Below are 16055 nucleotides of genomic sequence, written 5' to 3'. Positions count from 1 at the left end.
AGCACTGCGCCCCGCCCCATAGGGAGCCCGTTGCTGCCCGTCCCATGCTCCCCACCAGGCTGCCCAAGGTCTAAGTGCCCAGCTCAGAATCTGAGACTGAAGTGCTTTAGAAGCTCAAGAATTTAGTTTTCTTAATTTGATATTTTAAAGCTTTTTCAACAGATAGCACATTCAGAGTTGAAAATTTAATAAAAGGACAGAGTGCTAAGTGTCTCTCCCATCCTTGTCCCCAGCCCTCAGGAGGTCTGTCATCTGCTTTCTTGGGTGTCCCTTCACATTCCCTTTATGCACTCACAAGCAACGTGAAGAGACATTACTTCCCCCTCTTTAGACAAAAGTAGCGCATGTTACTTCTATTGTTCTGCACCTTACTTGGCGCGCCTGATAAAACATCCCAGAGATCGGTCTGCATCAGCGGTTTGTACAGCCATGGGGCATTCTGCCGTGTTGTGGGGCCGCTGTGTACTTGGTCAGTCCCCTCCTGCAGCAGGGCAGGGTGCCCCCCCAGAGAGATCAATCACCTAAAAGGATCTGCTGAGTCAAAAAGTCAATCAGCTGTCGATGTTCATGACGTGTTACAATGTTTTCATGTTCCAACGGCCTTAAAGCCAGGAAGCATTAAACCAGCGGAAGCTGTCTAGCCTGGGAATATGGAAAGGCTGGGGGGGTTGGCGGTGGAGTCACTTGCCTAAGTCTCCCCCCCACCCGAAGCCATGCAAAGCAGGGTGGGGTGCCTCTCTGTTCCCTGGCCATCCCTTTCCCTGCAGCAAACCAAGGCACTCCAGGCTGGGCCCGGAGCCTCAAGGCTGCACTCAGAGCTGGGTTTTAACAGACCCTGGTTAATGTGGCTGATGGGCAGGAATGGGGGGGTGGGGCTTTCCAGTACTGACAAGCATTTAGAAAAGCAAGGGCCAATGTCTAGTTTGTTCACCCTGCTCTCTGGGGGTGTTCCAAGCAGGGAAGGGGGGAGGGGCTCTGTGTAACATCAGATCCCGCCAGATGGACGTGGCTGCTAGGGATGAGGAGGCTGCCAGGCAGGCCTCTAAGCCTGTGGTGCCTGGAAGGGAAATGGCTTTTTTTTTTTTTTTTAATTAAGTAGGCTCCACGCCCAACATGGAGCACAACATGGGGCTCGAACTCATGACCCTGAGATCAAGACCAGAGTTGAGATCAAGAGTCAGACGCTTAACCGAGTGGGCCACCCGGGCACGCCTGGGAAATGGCTTTTTACTGACAGTTCTTAGCTCAAGTGCTGTTTCCCTGGAAACCAGTAAGAATATTTGCCTTGGTGCAAAGAAAGAAAACAGCTTTCAAAATCTATCACTGAATACGAGAAGTTTAAAGCTAGTGTTTAGAAGGCTCTGTGCCTGTTTAAAGGTTTAGACGACTGGACCATCACTTCCCATTTCCAGGAAACCACTGACTGACAGCATCAGAGAGGACAGAGAACTGTCACCACAGTGTCAACAACCACAGTCCCAGGGCCTCTACTAGGGAAACGGGTCATACAGCCCCTGAAAACCTCGTTTTCGAAGAATATTCACTAACAAGGGGAAATAAAATTCGTACTGAGAACAAAGCAGAAAATCAAATAATGAGCATGCAGGGTCCACTTTGGGGGTTGCATACACCCACACAGAAAAGGCTGGGAGGTGTGACCACGTGACTTATTAAACTTTCTCCAATGCTCTACGATGAACGTTATGTTCATTAAGAATCAGGAAAAACACCTCTGTAACTAGTAACCACTTTTAAAAAAGTAGGTAGAACTAAAAACCAAACAAACAGAATCAATGTGTGGTCCTGTAGCAGCTAAACAGCACAGAAAATGCTCTAATTCCCACATGGAGAATTCCCCAAAGCAGGCATTCTCTGCTTATCTCAAGAACCGCATTCCATTCTGCAAAGTCCCAGCTGAGGCTTCTGACGGCTATGTGCACACAGCAAGAGCGTCATCACTAAGAACCTGGCTTCGCCTGTCTCAACAGCTCTCTTCCCGGCCCCAGGGCTGGCACGGGGCTGGAAGGGCTGCAGAGGCACCTGGCCATCCCTGAGATCCCACGTGTGAGTGCATGAGCTTCCTTTCTCAAGAGACATCCAAGGCTGACAGATGCTTGTTTCAAAGCCTGCATTCAAAGCATTTCGGCAGCCGAAGAATTTCACCAAATGGACACGGTTGTAAACCACTTCTCTCCATCACTAAGAACGAGGCTAAAGGCTACACCTCCTGAAAAGCAGCACCATGTGGTCTGGGAACTAGAAGAGAATGTTCCTCACCACAATGGAGGGATGGTTTGTTGGACTGGAAAACCTATGTGCTTAAAGACAAGGTAGTCTGTTCTGGTGCCACCAGCTCTGGTGTGAGCTGTGTGACCCTGGACAAGTCACTTACCCTTTCTGAGTCCCGTTTGTTTTTGTTTTTTTTAAGATTTATTAATTTATTTAAGAGAGAGAAAGAACGCAAGCACAGGGAAGGGCAGAGGAAGAAGGAGACAAGCAGACTGCCCATTGTGGGGCTTGACCCCAGGACCCCGAGATCATGCCCTGAGCTGAAATCAAGAGTCAGATGCTTAACTGACTGAGCCACCCAGGTGCCCAAGTCCTGGTTTCATCATTTAGACAGACGGACACGAGGCTTTACTGATCAGAAGTCCCTTTCATGCTAGGAGACCATATGCAGAGACCTTGCTGAAAGACAGGTAGGTCCACCCCAGAAACCTCAGCAGAGCGGCAAGTACTCTGCAGTGGACCAGAGACCAGAGGGATAAGAAAACTCTGAATGTGCAGCATCCAGGACACACCTGCTAGGTGCAGGATGGCCACAAAACCCAAACCAGGACCTCTGATGGCAAGGTATCCCATTACTGGGCAGTGTGTAAAGGGAAGCAGAGAGGCCCAGAGGGCAACAGGAATTTAAAGGAGGGGCCCGGAGACAGGCCCAGGGCTGGGCACTGGGTGGCTGGTGCCAAACCTCCTCTCGGGGCCCACATGTCCCAAGGAGAGAGCCCCGTCCTGCTGCCACAGTTGCTCTGGGGAAATCCCTCTCTGCAGTCCTCCTAAGGGTGCTGGCCTGACACAGCTCTGCTCTCAGCCCTGATTTAGAATCAGTCTGGGACCTGGGACTTCCGATGGGGACAGCTCCCCAAACCGTCTGTGTGTGATGTCCACTGCTAAACAGTCCCTGGCACGGTCTCTTGAATTTCAGACTTGTGAGATTTCCTGTCTTCCTACCATTTAGGACGCCTCGTGCCCAAATCATAACGAATGCCCCTGGGGGAAAAACACAGTGGAAAAATGACATAAAACTGGCCAGGAGCTTGGAAGAGCACAAAGGATCGGACAGCAGCACTGGGGCAGATGTTCTGGAAGGCCGCGAAGCGAGCCTCCAAAGAGCTCCATTTCTGCCTCCACTGAGGCGTCTGGTGTGCGAGCGCAAAGGAAGGGAGGCTGAATTGCAGAACCCCCCACTCAGTGTGAGCTGGGCCAGTGCGTACCACGTGGGGGAGGGGAAAAGGCCCATTGTCTGTGTCCCCTCTTCCAGCCCAAACTGAACAGTCCAACTCCAAAAAAATGCTCCCATACTTACTGGCATGGTTTTGTCCCCGAAGAAATAGATGGTCTTATAGCCGTCATTTTCCACATGTCTCAGGCAATACCTCTTGTCCCAGCCATCAGGAAAGACATCAATGCTGATCTGGCCTCCTGCCAAGACGGGGGAAGACACACAAGCTAAAGGTGGAGAGGAGGTGAAGGGCACTTTGCTGAAAAGAACGTGTGGCCTACTCGTCAGCAAGTGGAGGGCCAAGGTCTTTGATTTTTAACATCCTTGTTCGCTACTTATGCTACTTTAGGGACCGGTTCTAGAAATTAGTAAGGCATTGCTTTTTTCCAGCATTATTTCACCTAAAATCGAAAAGCGAGACAGACCACCAGCTCAGAACAAGGAATGCATTTGTGTTCAAGTGCTGCGCCAAGCGCATGGGTCTAAATGAAGCACGCTGGTGGAAAAGCTGATAACAGCTTCATTCAGCTGGGCCGCCCTGAGCTTTAACACGCTCTGGCTCTCAGGGGACTAGGCCTAGAAGCAGGCTGCATACAGCTCATCTTGCAGGGAAAAGGAAAAGCACGTGGTAGGTGATTTGCAGGCAGCTTTCAGGAGCAATGAAACCCTTTGAAAGCTCTGTCAGAGAGATGTTCACCTTGCAGTTCAAGAACACTTGAACATCTACCCGTTTGTCTATCAGACATAATCCCTTTGCGATTCCGGTTTGCCTACAACTGTACACTTAGTGGAGGTGGTAAAACAAGAGGGCTTTACATAATGACTCATCAGCGTTCGCTTCAGGTGTCTGACAAGTATATTCTACCAAAAACCAAGGCCAAGACGCCAGTGCCGCGGGAGGAAGTCCACTGGACACCGGAACCGTTTGCACGCCAGGCCGCCATTGTAGATACAACCTCTGTTGGCTCAGACCAAGTCCCCTTTCCTTCCAGGGCCTCAGTTTCTTGATTTGCAAAACCAACCCAACTGACTGCTAAGGATCCCTGCTGCTCACCCAGGATGAGATTCCAGAATCTATTGGGCCGAGTGCTATTTTGGGCCAGGAGAAGAGGTGTGGGGAGGAATCCTGCTGGGAGAGACTTTAGAACCAAACCTGGCAGCTGGGGTGAGTCTCCATGAGGGCTGACCACACAGGAGTGCGTGCCCCTCTACCCCTCTTGCCCACCTTCACACCGGGCACAGTCCCACTTCAAGAGCTCACCAGCCCCCGGCAAACCCCCTGGCAAGTGGTTACCGAAGCCTGAAGGAAACCCGCCTGAATGCACGGTACCTATGGAGAATGTGACGCCTTTTCCTGCAAACTCTTTCTGCAGTTCTGCTACGAACTTCTGTCTGATATTTTCTTTCTGAGAAGAGCAAGAAGATACCGATTATCTAGCACATGGCAGTTCAGAAAACACCCTTCAGCGGCCGGCCACCAGGCTGCACATCTTATCTTATCCCCATAGACCCAGGCTGTGTTCGAGGGGCTCACTTTATCGAGTTCGTGAAACTCAACGCGTTCTTCTTGGCTGCAGCTTCTCCCAATCGGGGACACGTTCAACATCGCATTTCGGAACTCAATGAAAGTACCCCTGGAGAGGAAAGGGGACGGGCCCCAGAGAGACATCATTTATGTGGGCGACGTTACAGATGGGTAAACGGGCTCAAATTTCCAGAAGGCAGGGGCTGGTGTGATCAACATTTCACAAGGCTGGGCTCAGCCACACGGCAGCCGCGGCCCACATGAGGCTAATCTGAACTGAGAGTAGATTTTCAAAGATGTAGCATGAAAAAGGAATGTCATCCTCATTCGAAATGTTTTACGTTGACTATGTGTTAAAATGACTGTGTTTTGACTACAATGAGTTAAATAAAAACACGATTAAAATTAATTTCGGGTGTTCCTTTTTCTAACGCAGCTACAGAAAACCTAAAATTGCACGTGGCCCATATTATTTGTGTTGGACAGTGAATTTTATCATTAATAAAGAACAATGAGGGGCGCCTGGGGGGCTCAGTCGGTTGAGCATCTGCCTTTGGCTCAGGTCATGATCCCAGGGTCCTGGGATCGAGCCCCGTGTTGGGCTCCCTGCTCAGCTGGGGAGTCTGCTTCTCCTCCCTCTGCCTGCCTCTCTGCCTACTTGTGTTCTCTCTCTGTGTGTGTCAAATAAAAAAAAAAAAGAGCTATGGAAATGATTACCATCTCTCAAGTTCCCTGAGGAGTCTGAAAATTCATGCACCTGACCCCTTTGCTAGTGACCTCTTGAACCCACCGATCTGACCACACAAATCTACGGGGAAAGGCTCAGAGGGCTGCTTGGCGAGCCTCCTCCCTCATTACCGAGGAAACACCGCGTGGCCAGCCGCTACCGCTACTAAATGGTTGATCTGATCACAGAAAATGAGAACAGCTCAACACTTTACTTATTTTGAATAAAGATGTTTTTTTTAAAAAAAAAAAACCATTTCCCCCCCACCGTGTTTCCAGTTTGAATCTCAAAATAGTTTCTTAAAAGCTCAAATAACTGTAAGCTATTTATCCTTACAATGCAATTTAAGTGTTTTGTGACTGTGTGCTCAGAAGTATCTTCTAGTTCTAAACGCGTCTCATAGGCGTCAGCCTATGAGCCTCTCAAACCTCCTCCCTGGGCCCTTTCTGTCTTCCGACACAGCCCTGATCTTGAGCCACCAGCCACCTGTAAATCCCAGGGACCCCGGCCCAGTGTTGAGCTGAGGGCCTGCTTCAAGGCCAGCGCGGCCTCCTGCGAGGCTGTGTGACTTTGGGTACCTCTTGGAGCCTCACAAAGGGACTGATGCAGTCATGTGGTTACCTCTAAAGGGTCCTGAGAAAACCAAATGTTGCAGTTTTTGTTAACTAGGAAGCAATGAATACTCGTTAGGTAAAGTAAAAGCAAAATTTCAACCGCTGGATCCTTTCCCTGGCTGTGCTCCACTTGCACAGAAGCAAATGATAGAACACAGGTGCATCTAAGAATTTTTTTCAAGAATCTCCCACCTGGGATGTCCTGGAGCTCGTATGGACTGGCCCTGTCCCCTATACCTTCTACAGGAACCCTGGTGACCCTTCCCAGGGGTGACCCTAGGACTGTGGTGCTAAACTGTCAGAAGAGAGCTCGATGATTTCTCCCCAACTCAAGGACACAGTATTACTCTCATTCCCAAGGGAGGGAGGCTGATGCATTTTAGAAAGGCTTCTGTTCTCAAAAACTAGGATTAAGGGAGTTTATCAAGTGTTCAATTCCTCCCTGAGGATCTGGACTCATCTGAAGCCTTCCTGCGCCCGTGTGACCTGCGTGTGGGGCGCAGTGAGACTGACGAGAGGTGTGGGCAAATGCTGATCCAGGTGGGTCTCAGCTCTGCTGCCTGAATTCAGGGAGGATCTTGGGCGAATTTGAAATGACAGGTCTTCAGAGACCACAGAATCCAGAAGTGATGGTATTTTACAATGTGAAATCCGACTTTCAAATGATTAATTTGATTAATGCAGATTTTATGTCACACCGTGGGCCGAGCGAGCAAGGCTGTGCATGGAGTGTGGCCTGGGCCTCCGGGGTGACTCCCGGGTCTGGGGCTGATGCTGTTCTCACAATGAGGTTTTAGAGGCCTTTCCCCGGACCCACAGCCTCGGCAAGCGTCTAGTTTCCGATTCCCATTATGTAGCAAAACCATCATTTATGGATTCATTCTTCCACTAGAAGGTTTCCAGCAATGTCTCACTAACTAAGCACGGAGCTTGGGACTGGAATCAGCACCAACCCAGCCAATGCCACTCCTCCCCATGCTAGCGCACGCAGCCTCTTTGCTAAAAGCAAACCCACCTCTTCTTCGGGAGTTTAATTTTTGCAATGTAGCTCAGACAGTAGTTGATTATATCTTGGATTAGGGCCTCACCCAGGTGACCTTGAATACTCTAGATAAAGAAAATACTGGGGTTACTTGATTTAGGGGGATGCATTTTCCCAAAATAACTTTACAGCAAACCCGGGGCTTCAGCCACTATTGGCGAGGGTCACTGGGCTGATGTGGCGGCCAGGGTGACACGCCCCACTACCTTCTTTCCTTCTTTCCCTGCTTGCAAACATAAGGCAAACCACAAAGGGCTTTAGTTAAAGCATTTCCTGCTCCATGACTCAAGACTTTTGTACTCATTATCTTTCAAATGCTTCATGGAAGACCCAAAGAGTTTATTACCGCTGCTTTTATTCATTTAAGATATCTAGAGACGCTGACAAAAAGTATATTCGTTCCCCTTAGACTTTTTCTTATGTCTGAGTGCAATGATCTCGTTATTAGTAAGAGCTACACAGTACCTCTTAAAAATGCTTGTAGCGAGGCAGTCTATCCTAGCCCCTGCTCGCATGATAGAAATATCACATTATGTATCCTTAAAAAACAATGATAAAAATTTAGTTCACAATTTGGAATATGTGATAGTCACATGGTTCAACATTCAAGACGTAGAAAAGAATGTGGGGTGGGGATTCATTCCTCCTGCTCACCTCCCAGATACACCTCTCCAGAAGCATCCAATGTCAAGTATCTTTTTAGAAACCATTTTAATAGCCGTATATGGTCACCTGGATACTCAAGAACCTACCTGTTTACACAAGAGTTTCCCATCTTTGTATGCAACCAGGCCATTTTCGGGAAACACATAATCATATTTTTCAACCACTGCAACCGAAACAAAAGAAAGGAACTGAACCTGGAGTTTCTATTTCTCGATTAAATGTATCGCCGCCAATAAAACTAACTCCAGTAAGGACTGTGAAAGGGTATGTCGTCTTAACAGGTTCAATAGGTGGGGAAAAAGCTCCTTAAAAAAAAAAAAATTCTTTTTTTAAAAAAGACTTTGCGGGGGCGCCTGAGTGGCTCAGTCGTTAAGCGTCTGCCTTCGGCTCAAGTCATGATCCCAGGGTCCTGGGATCGAGCCCCGCATCAGGCTCCCTGCTCCGCGGGAGGCCTGCTTCTCCCTTCCCCACTCCCCCTGCTTGTGTTTCTTCTCTCGCCGTGTCTCTCTCTGTCAAATAAATAAAATCTATTAAAAAAAAAAACAAAAAGACTCTCTAATTACAAATGTACAAGACAGTGGTCAGGCTGGAGATGGGAGACTTGCTGGTGGGCCCTCTCACGTCTCTGACTTCAGCCCCCTCTACCTGGAGAGGAAGACGGGAGCCAAGGATGGCCCCCAAGCCTCCCTGTGGACCTGCATCCCCAGGGCGGTGATGAAAATATGCAGATTCCCAGGCTCTGCTCTCAGGCTTTCTGAATCAGAACATGCAGGGCCAGCCTAAAAATCATAATTAAAAAAACCCAATTTTTTAAAAAAGGTCTTTAGATGATTCTTACATGCAGCCAGATTGGGAGACCACTCACATAAATCCAACTGGGTTCTCAAACTTTAGTTGCTTGTTAAAATGCAGACTCCCAAGTGCCCTGTGTTTTGGGGGGGGCCCTCACATCTGTATTTTCACAGGCTTCCCAGGTGATTCTGATACAGCTGGGTCTTCAACTTTCTTCTAGCTTGTGAATGTGTTGAGTCTGTTGTTTTGACTCACACCCTGAAATCTACAGGCAGTGCCCTACCCTGACATAAAACCTCTCTGAGCCTGTGGTTAAAAATATGGCCAGAGGCAGAAAGGGCCATCAGGGCCGGGTAACAGGATTTCCGGGGCTTGACATGCGCCATTATGTTGTTTCTAGTGTTTCTAAGTAGAGTATCTATGGGGAAAATTAAGTGTAAGCAGAACAGAGAGCTTTAAAGAGAATGCATAGATATGCTCAGAGTAACTAATCCAATACATACAGCTTATGCTGATTTGGACTGTAAGATATTACAGCTAAAACACTGGTTATCTACTGGGGGTGATACTGCCTCCCAGAGGATATTTGGCAACATCTGGAGACAGTTTTGGTTGTCACACTGGGCATGGAGGTACTCCTGGCATCCCATGGGTGGAGGCCCCAGGGGTGCTGCTGAACATCCTACAGTGTGTACAGCACAGCCCCCCACAACAGAGAATGAGCCGGTCCAAAATGTCTACAGTGTCCAGAAGAACGATCAACTCATCCATCTCTCCACCCTCTAGTTCTTATAGGCCAGGCACCCTGGAGGCCCTGGGGCTACAAGATGAGGAATCCATAGTCGTAGTGTTCAAGAAAAACGGACGGATAACCAGTTTCCAGCGAGCAGAGAGTGCTCTGCCGGCAGGGCTGTGCATCATAATCTCCCGGGAGGTGGGGGGCTGCTAAAACACAATTCAAAGGCCCCAGAGACCTCAGCATCTCCAGTGAAGGGGCCAGTAAGAACCCCTGGCTTCCTGGGATCCTGCACTGGAGATCCTGGTTTAATAGATAGGGGAGGAGCCTGGGTGACTCATGATTAGGGAACTTTGGGAAACCCTGTGTGAGGGCAACGGGAGAGGGGCCCCTAGACCCAGAGGATACCTCAACACCTGGGTGAGAAGGACAGTCAGGAGATGGGGCCTGAGTTGAGATAGGAGAGTGGACGGGGACAACGTGAAGCATTCCAGGCAGTGACACACACATTCAAACATCCGGGCGACCCCACCCATGTATCTGAGTCCCGAGTGGTCCACCACCAACTCCAGAAATGTATTTATAGCATTAAGAACAGAGGAAAGAGAAAGCAGAGAGAATGTTTGTCCAAACAAGGCAGCAGGAAGCCTGCCACACGGGGAGGAGAGCTCGGGCCTGCCTAAGATACTTAATGGCTACAGGTCCTGACGTCCTCATAGGAAGCTGTCATTAACCAAACGTGAACAAGTAGCGTTTACTTACCATCCTTTCCCAGCTGCTCCTGCACTTTCTCAAAGTCCGACCCGCCTACTACTCCAATTTTGATCTTCTGCCTCAAGTTTTGTAGAAAGCCATCCATTTCTTTGGTAATTTTCTACATTTCAAAAAGGAAAATAAAAAGTCATGAGCCGTAAAGTAACCAGAGACTAAAACTCTTAAGAGAGACACAACCCTTACTTTTATATATGCCAATTCAGGCCCTAGGTCTGTAGTAAGTCCAAATATTTTAGTTGTGATTTGGGAACATCAACTTTTTACTAGAGAAAAATGAAAAATTTTACTTTTTACCTAGCTTAAAAGACACAAGCAATATATTAACAGCTGCTGTGTGCTGTTCCAGCTATTCCTGCGTTCATATACTTGTCTATATGTGCACAAATCGGTCTGATTTTTTTTTTTTTAGATTGTATTTATTTGACAGAGAGAGACACAGCGAGAGAGGAACACAAGCAGGGGGAGTGGGAGAGGGAGAAGCAGGCTTCCCGCTGAGCAGGGAGCCCGATGTGGGGCTCGATCCCAGGACCCTGAGGTCATGACCTGAGCCGAAGGCAGACGCTTAACGACTGAGCCCCCCAGGTGCCCTGAAACACAAGGACTCATTCTGTCTTGTGCAGTGACTTGTGTTTTGAGCAGTGAGTTGCGGTGACCATTCTAGGCTGATACACATAGATCTAGAGCATTCCTTTCAAATGCTATACTGTACTCCACTTACAAATATAAGTTGCTGATTTTATTTTTATTTATTTTTTAAAGATTTTATTTATTTAATTGACAGAGAGAGACACAGCGAGAGAGGAACACAAGCAGGGGGAGCAGGAGAGGGAGAAGCAGGCTTCCCGCCGAGCAGGGAGCCCGATGCGGGGCTTGATCCCAGGACCCTGGGATCATGACCCAAGCTAAAGGCAGACGCTTAACGACTGAGCCACCGAGGCGCCCCAAGTTGCTGATTTTAAAACAAAATAACACGATAAGATTAAAGAGGACGTTCAGAATTGTTTTTTATAATTATACAAAACCAAAAATAAAGTACAGAAGATCACTAGATTTTTTTTAGTCTCTCCTAAAAGAAAAGCTCAGTGGTATACCTACCTATCAACAGTGGTCTCAATGTATAATTTTATGCTAAAGTCCAAACTGTGCACTATTTCAAAAGAAATTATGAACATGAAAAAATATTCCTATATTAAGACAAATCACAATTCATTTTTTTAAGTTGTTACTTTTACCAATCTGAATTGTATATTCACATGAGGTATCTTTAATTTTTTTTTTTTTTTTTTTTTTTTTAAGAGAGAGACTCTTAAGCAGGCTCCATGCCCAGCAGAGAGCCTAATGCAGGGCTCGATCTCACAACCCTGAGATCATGACCTGAGCTGAAATCAAGAGTAGGATGCTTAACTGACTGAGCCACCCAGGCACCCCTAATTTATTATTTCTTAAGTAAACTCTACCCCGAATGTGGGGCTTGAACTCATGACCTGGAGATCAAGAGTTGCTTGCTCCACTGACTGAACCAGCCAGGCGGGCCTCACAAAGGCTATCTTTAGAAATGAAGTTAGCAGAAATTAAAAACAAAAACAAACTTCAATACAAGAACGTCTAGAGTTCAATTCTTCTTTTTCTTTTTTTTAAAACATTTAAAAAATATTTTATTTATTTGAGAGAGCGAGAATGAGAGAGAGAGAGCGAGCACATGAGAGGGGGTAGGGTCAGAGGGAGAAGCAGACCCCCCCGCCGAGCAGGGAACCCAATGCGGGACTCGAGCCAGGGACTCCAGGATCATGACCTGAGCTGAAGGCAGTGGCTCAACCAACTGAGCCACCCAGGCGCCCTCTTCTCTTTTTCTTAAAGAAACCATTTTAGAGTAATATACACATAGGATTAATAAAATTGTACAGAGGGGCTTATAACAACACAATCTTTTCTACACCTTCCAGTGGAATCTTGACCTAGCAGACAAAATCTAGAAGTGCACCAGTGGCCTCTATGAATCATAGCCTTGTGAAAATGGGTCCTGGAGCCCTCCAAGTGTCAGAATGATGTCAGAATGGCAGGAAGTGGGGAAGACTCCTGACGTCAGAATGGAAAGAAGTGGGCAAGATTCCCTGGATTGCAAAATATTAAAAATGCAATACTTCCATCTTCAAGCAGAAGCCAAAGCTGCAATTTATTTTATCTTAACCCCTGTGCACACTGATGAGCTCTGTGGTACTCAGGTGTGGCCACTCTGTGGCCATCAGGTGTGTCTGCAATGTGTGTGCGTTAGAAGGCACCTTCTCACTTCCAAGTGGCAGCAAATATATTTTGACAGGAAATAAGACCCAGCTGCTTGTGAGCACAACAGAGCATCTAAACTACCCACTGCGGAAGAGATCTTTGGAGCAAAATAATCACAAAGTTGTTGTGATGTTCCCAAATAACTTTTGTGTTACTAATCACAAGGAATTCTTTATAAATCATCCTAGACAAAATAAAACACAGAGAAAGACCCGAAAGCTTGAAACCGAGGTCAAAGCATGTTAAAAATTCACCTTCTGTAAAAACCAACTATGAAAGACTTTTTTGGGGACAACAGAGGAAAACTGATGGGAGTAAAGAAGAGTCAGCAGAATAGGGTGCGTGGGTCGGCAACGACCCACCGTTGGGTTCTGTGAAGTATGATTGCAACACAGCCATATCCATTCATTTGCGTAGTGTCTGCAGCCACAAGGACACAGCCGAGTAGTTGTGACAGAGACCACATGGCCGGCACAGTCTCAACCCTTTACTATCTGGCCTTTTACAGAAAAACATTTGCCGACTGCTAGACTGGGGCATTAAATAATAGGAGGGAACTGGTGACAATTTTCGTTGGTGATGGTGATGATGGCACTATGGTCACCACAGATGTCCTCAAGAGATCCAGGCTCAAATATTTTGGGGTGAAGTACCATGATGACTGCAGCTTAGGACATGGTACGGTGAAGAATAAACAAGAACGTTAATGTCTAAAATTAAAAGGAAATTCAAACATACAGAATCACTGAGAAACTAGTATACAGAACAGCGGCATCCCCACCACTTAAATTCAACGACGACTGACATTAACTTGAATTTAAGTGGTAGGGATGCCACTGTTGTGTATACTAGTTTCTCAGTGATTCTGTATGTTTGCATTTCCTTTAATTTTATTTTTTTAAGATTTAAAAGTATTATCTACACCTAATGTGCAGCTCAAACTTACAGCCCTGAGATCAAGAGTCATATGCACCTTTGACTGAGCCAGGCAGGTGCCCCTGTATGTTTGAATTTTTTTATGACATAAAGCTGGAAAACAATTCACTCAGGTTTATAGTCATATTGCGAAGCTCTGGACTCCATTCTAATTAGATTTTATCTGTTTATGTCATATTGTGTTTCAGCAACTGTAAGATAACCCATTCTTCTGCTTCTGGACTGTAATATGCTTATCAGTGTTTGAGAATGCATGTATTGAGGGAGGGAAGGTATTATGCTATAATGAATAAATCTCTTGCTAAAATATTTTTAGTTTTTACCTGGAACATCCGGTACACAGAAACAACTTTCTTTTGTTAGACTTCTTTTTTTTCAGTGTTAAAATTATTAGTTTGCTGCAAAGACTATCATGTTTCAAATGTGTTATGGGAATACATTGTGGGTTTCTTTTTTTGTAAGATTTTATTTATTTATTTGAGAGAGAGAGAATGAGAGACAGAGAGCACGAGAGGGAAGAGGGTCAGAGGGAGAAGCAGACTCCCCGCCGAGCAGGGAGCCCGATGTGGGACTCGATCCCGGGACTCCAGGATCATGACCTGAGCCGAAGGCAGTGGCTTAACCAACTGGGCCACCCAGGCGCCCCTTCTTTGCTATTTCATACTTCACGCTCATCTGCCGATTCTTTCTGGAAGGCAGAAGCACCTTCCGGAATGGCATAACCAGCAGCCAGAACAGCCCCCCTCTTAAAGCGGTGGGAGAAAATGGCAAACTTAGCAAATAACAACACCCAGCAGCCCGAGACTTGTACCAGATTTGCTGTGAGAAATCAAGGTCATGGTTTCACGGACTCTCGGTTTCCTTATGTTTAAATGGGTAACAGAAATTATCCTGCACGGGATGAAAGAAGGAGAAAGGTTGAGAAGGTCCAATGATATCATGGAAAAAGGTTTGGAATGTGAACCATCACAGCCCATGGGCCAAATTGAGCAGCTGGTTGTTTTTGTAATAAATAAGTTATTGGGGGGCGCCTGGGTGGCTCAGTCATTAAGCGTCTGCCTTTGGCTCGGGTCATGATCCCAGGGTCCTAGGATGGAGCCCCGCATCGGGCTCCCTGCTCAGCGGGAAGCCTGCTTCTCCCTCTCCCACTCCCCCTGCTTGTGTTCCTTCTCTTGCTGTGTATCTGTCAAATAAATAAATAAAATATTTAAAAAAAAAACGTTTTATGGGAACACAGCCACACTGTGTCTACATAAGGTCCATGTCTGCTTTTGCATTAAAGTTGAGTAGTTACTACAGACCGTGTGGTTGGCAAAGACAAAAATTTTTGCTACCTGGCTCTTTACAAACAATTAGTTGCTGACTTTGGCTCTAGATGGCCAAGAGATTCTCTAACAGTCCAGAAGTGTGTGTTGGGTCACTGAATCTGAGTCAGAAAGGGCCTCTGAAGAACTTGCAGTTGAGTTTCATCACTAGATACACTGAACCTGTGGCTCAGAAAGGCAAAATGATGTTATCTGGTCACACACATTTAATGTGGACATCTGGAGCACACCACTGCCACCCTCCGGCCAAAATTAAGAAGGTAGGGATAGAAAGTGAAGTTAGTGAGGTCACTTGGGCCCAGTCTCAAGTTTGAATGGCTGTTGTTCAGTGACCAGTCCGTGCAAGGAGGTCAGCATGAGCTTCATCACAAATGCTGATCTTAACTGAAACCTATGTCCATGCCTGGAGCAGCAAAATCTAGAAGTGGGAAGCAAGCTTCCTAGAGTTCAAAGGGGCTCTCAGCAGGCAGTGTGAAAAAATCTAGGTCTCCTTGCTCACTCCTGCTGGAGAAGGGGCCTGAGATAGCGGGTGGTGGCAGCAGCTAATATTTATTGACTATTACTGAACACAGCCTACCGTACTTTTATGAATTTATTCGATTTCATTCGACCCTCACAAACACCATATGGAACTGGGAAGGTCCCCATTTAAAGCCGTGGATGCTGAGACTCAGAGGTTAAGTGACTTGCTCAAGGTCAGACAGCTGTCAAGAGGATACAGCTGACACTCTATTAGGTCTGTTTGACCTGGAAACCTATGTTTTTCATATTAGGCTACAAGGTACAGCTCACAAGTGACAGGACTGAGGAGGGCACATAGTTAGCAAGGGGGCTGAGCTGGGGTTCAAATCCAGGGCATGCGGTGAGAGTCCAGAACTGCGTTTTCCCATACAAGTTTTTCGCTTTCAAGGGTTTTTCGGCTCCGTCCCATGTCTCCGAGCACCCTGAGGGTCCGCACCCGTTGCCGCCAGCCCGCCGGGCGCCGCCTACCTGTCGCGGGGCCGTCAGGGTCCCGTCCACGTCGAAGAGGCACAGTGCTCGGCCGGACGCCGCCATGTCGCCGTTTTCCGTCCACTCTGGATGGGACTTGTTGGCAACCAGGAATTCGGCCCAGAACTTCCGGGTTCGGCCCC

The 16055-nt window shown here is 47.2% G+C and overlaps 1 protein-coding gene across 1 annotated transcript in view; it reads right to left on the bottom strand.

The window, feature by feature from the left end:
- The window catches only part of PMM2 (phosphomannomutase 2), a 22309-nt gene extending 6254 nt beyond the window's left edge, over positions 1-16055 (bottom strand). Inside the window, exons 1-7 of the mRNA XM_028117452.2 lie at positions 15913-16055; positions 10367-10478; positions 8163-8239; positions 7384-7475; positions 5037-5136; positions 4833-4908; positions 3587-3702 (exon numbers count right to left, since the gene is read on the bottom strand). Of these exons, the coding sequence (XP_027973253.1) occupies positions 3587-3702; positions 4833-4908; positions 5037-5136; positions 7384-7475; positions 8163-8239; positions 10367-10478; positions 15913-15978 (639 nt within the window). The 5' untranslated portion in view covers positions 15979-16055. The remainder of the gene's footprint in view (positions 1-3586; positions 3703-4832; positions 4909-5036; positions 5137-7383; positions 7476-8162; positions 8240-10366; positions 10479-15912) is intronic.

Source organism: Eumetopias jubatus, unplaced genomic scaffold, assembly GCF_037043125.1.
Source record: "Eumetopias jubatus isolate StellerSeaLion01/CBP00866 unplaced genomic scaffold, mEumJub1_p1.0 scaffold_12, whole genome shotgun sequence".
Classification (NCBI taxonomy): Eukaryota; Metazoa; Chordata; class Mammalia; order Carnivora; family Otariidae; genus Eumetopias; species Eumetopias jubatus.
Note: the sequence above shows the minus strand (reverse complement) of the source record. Positions and strands in the feature narration are given on the sequence as shown.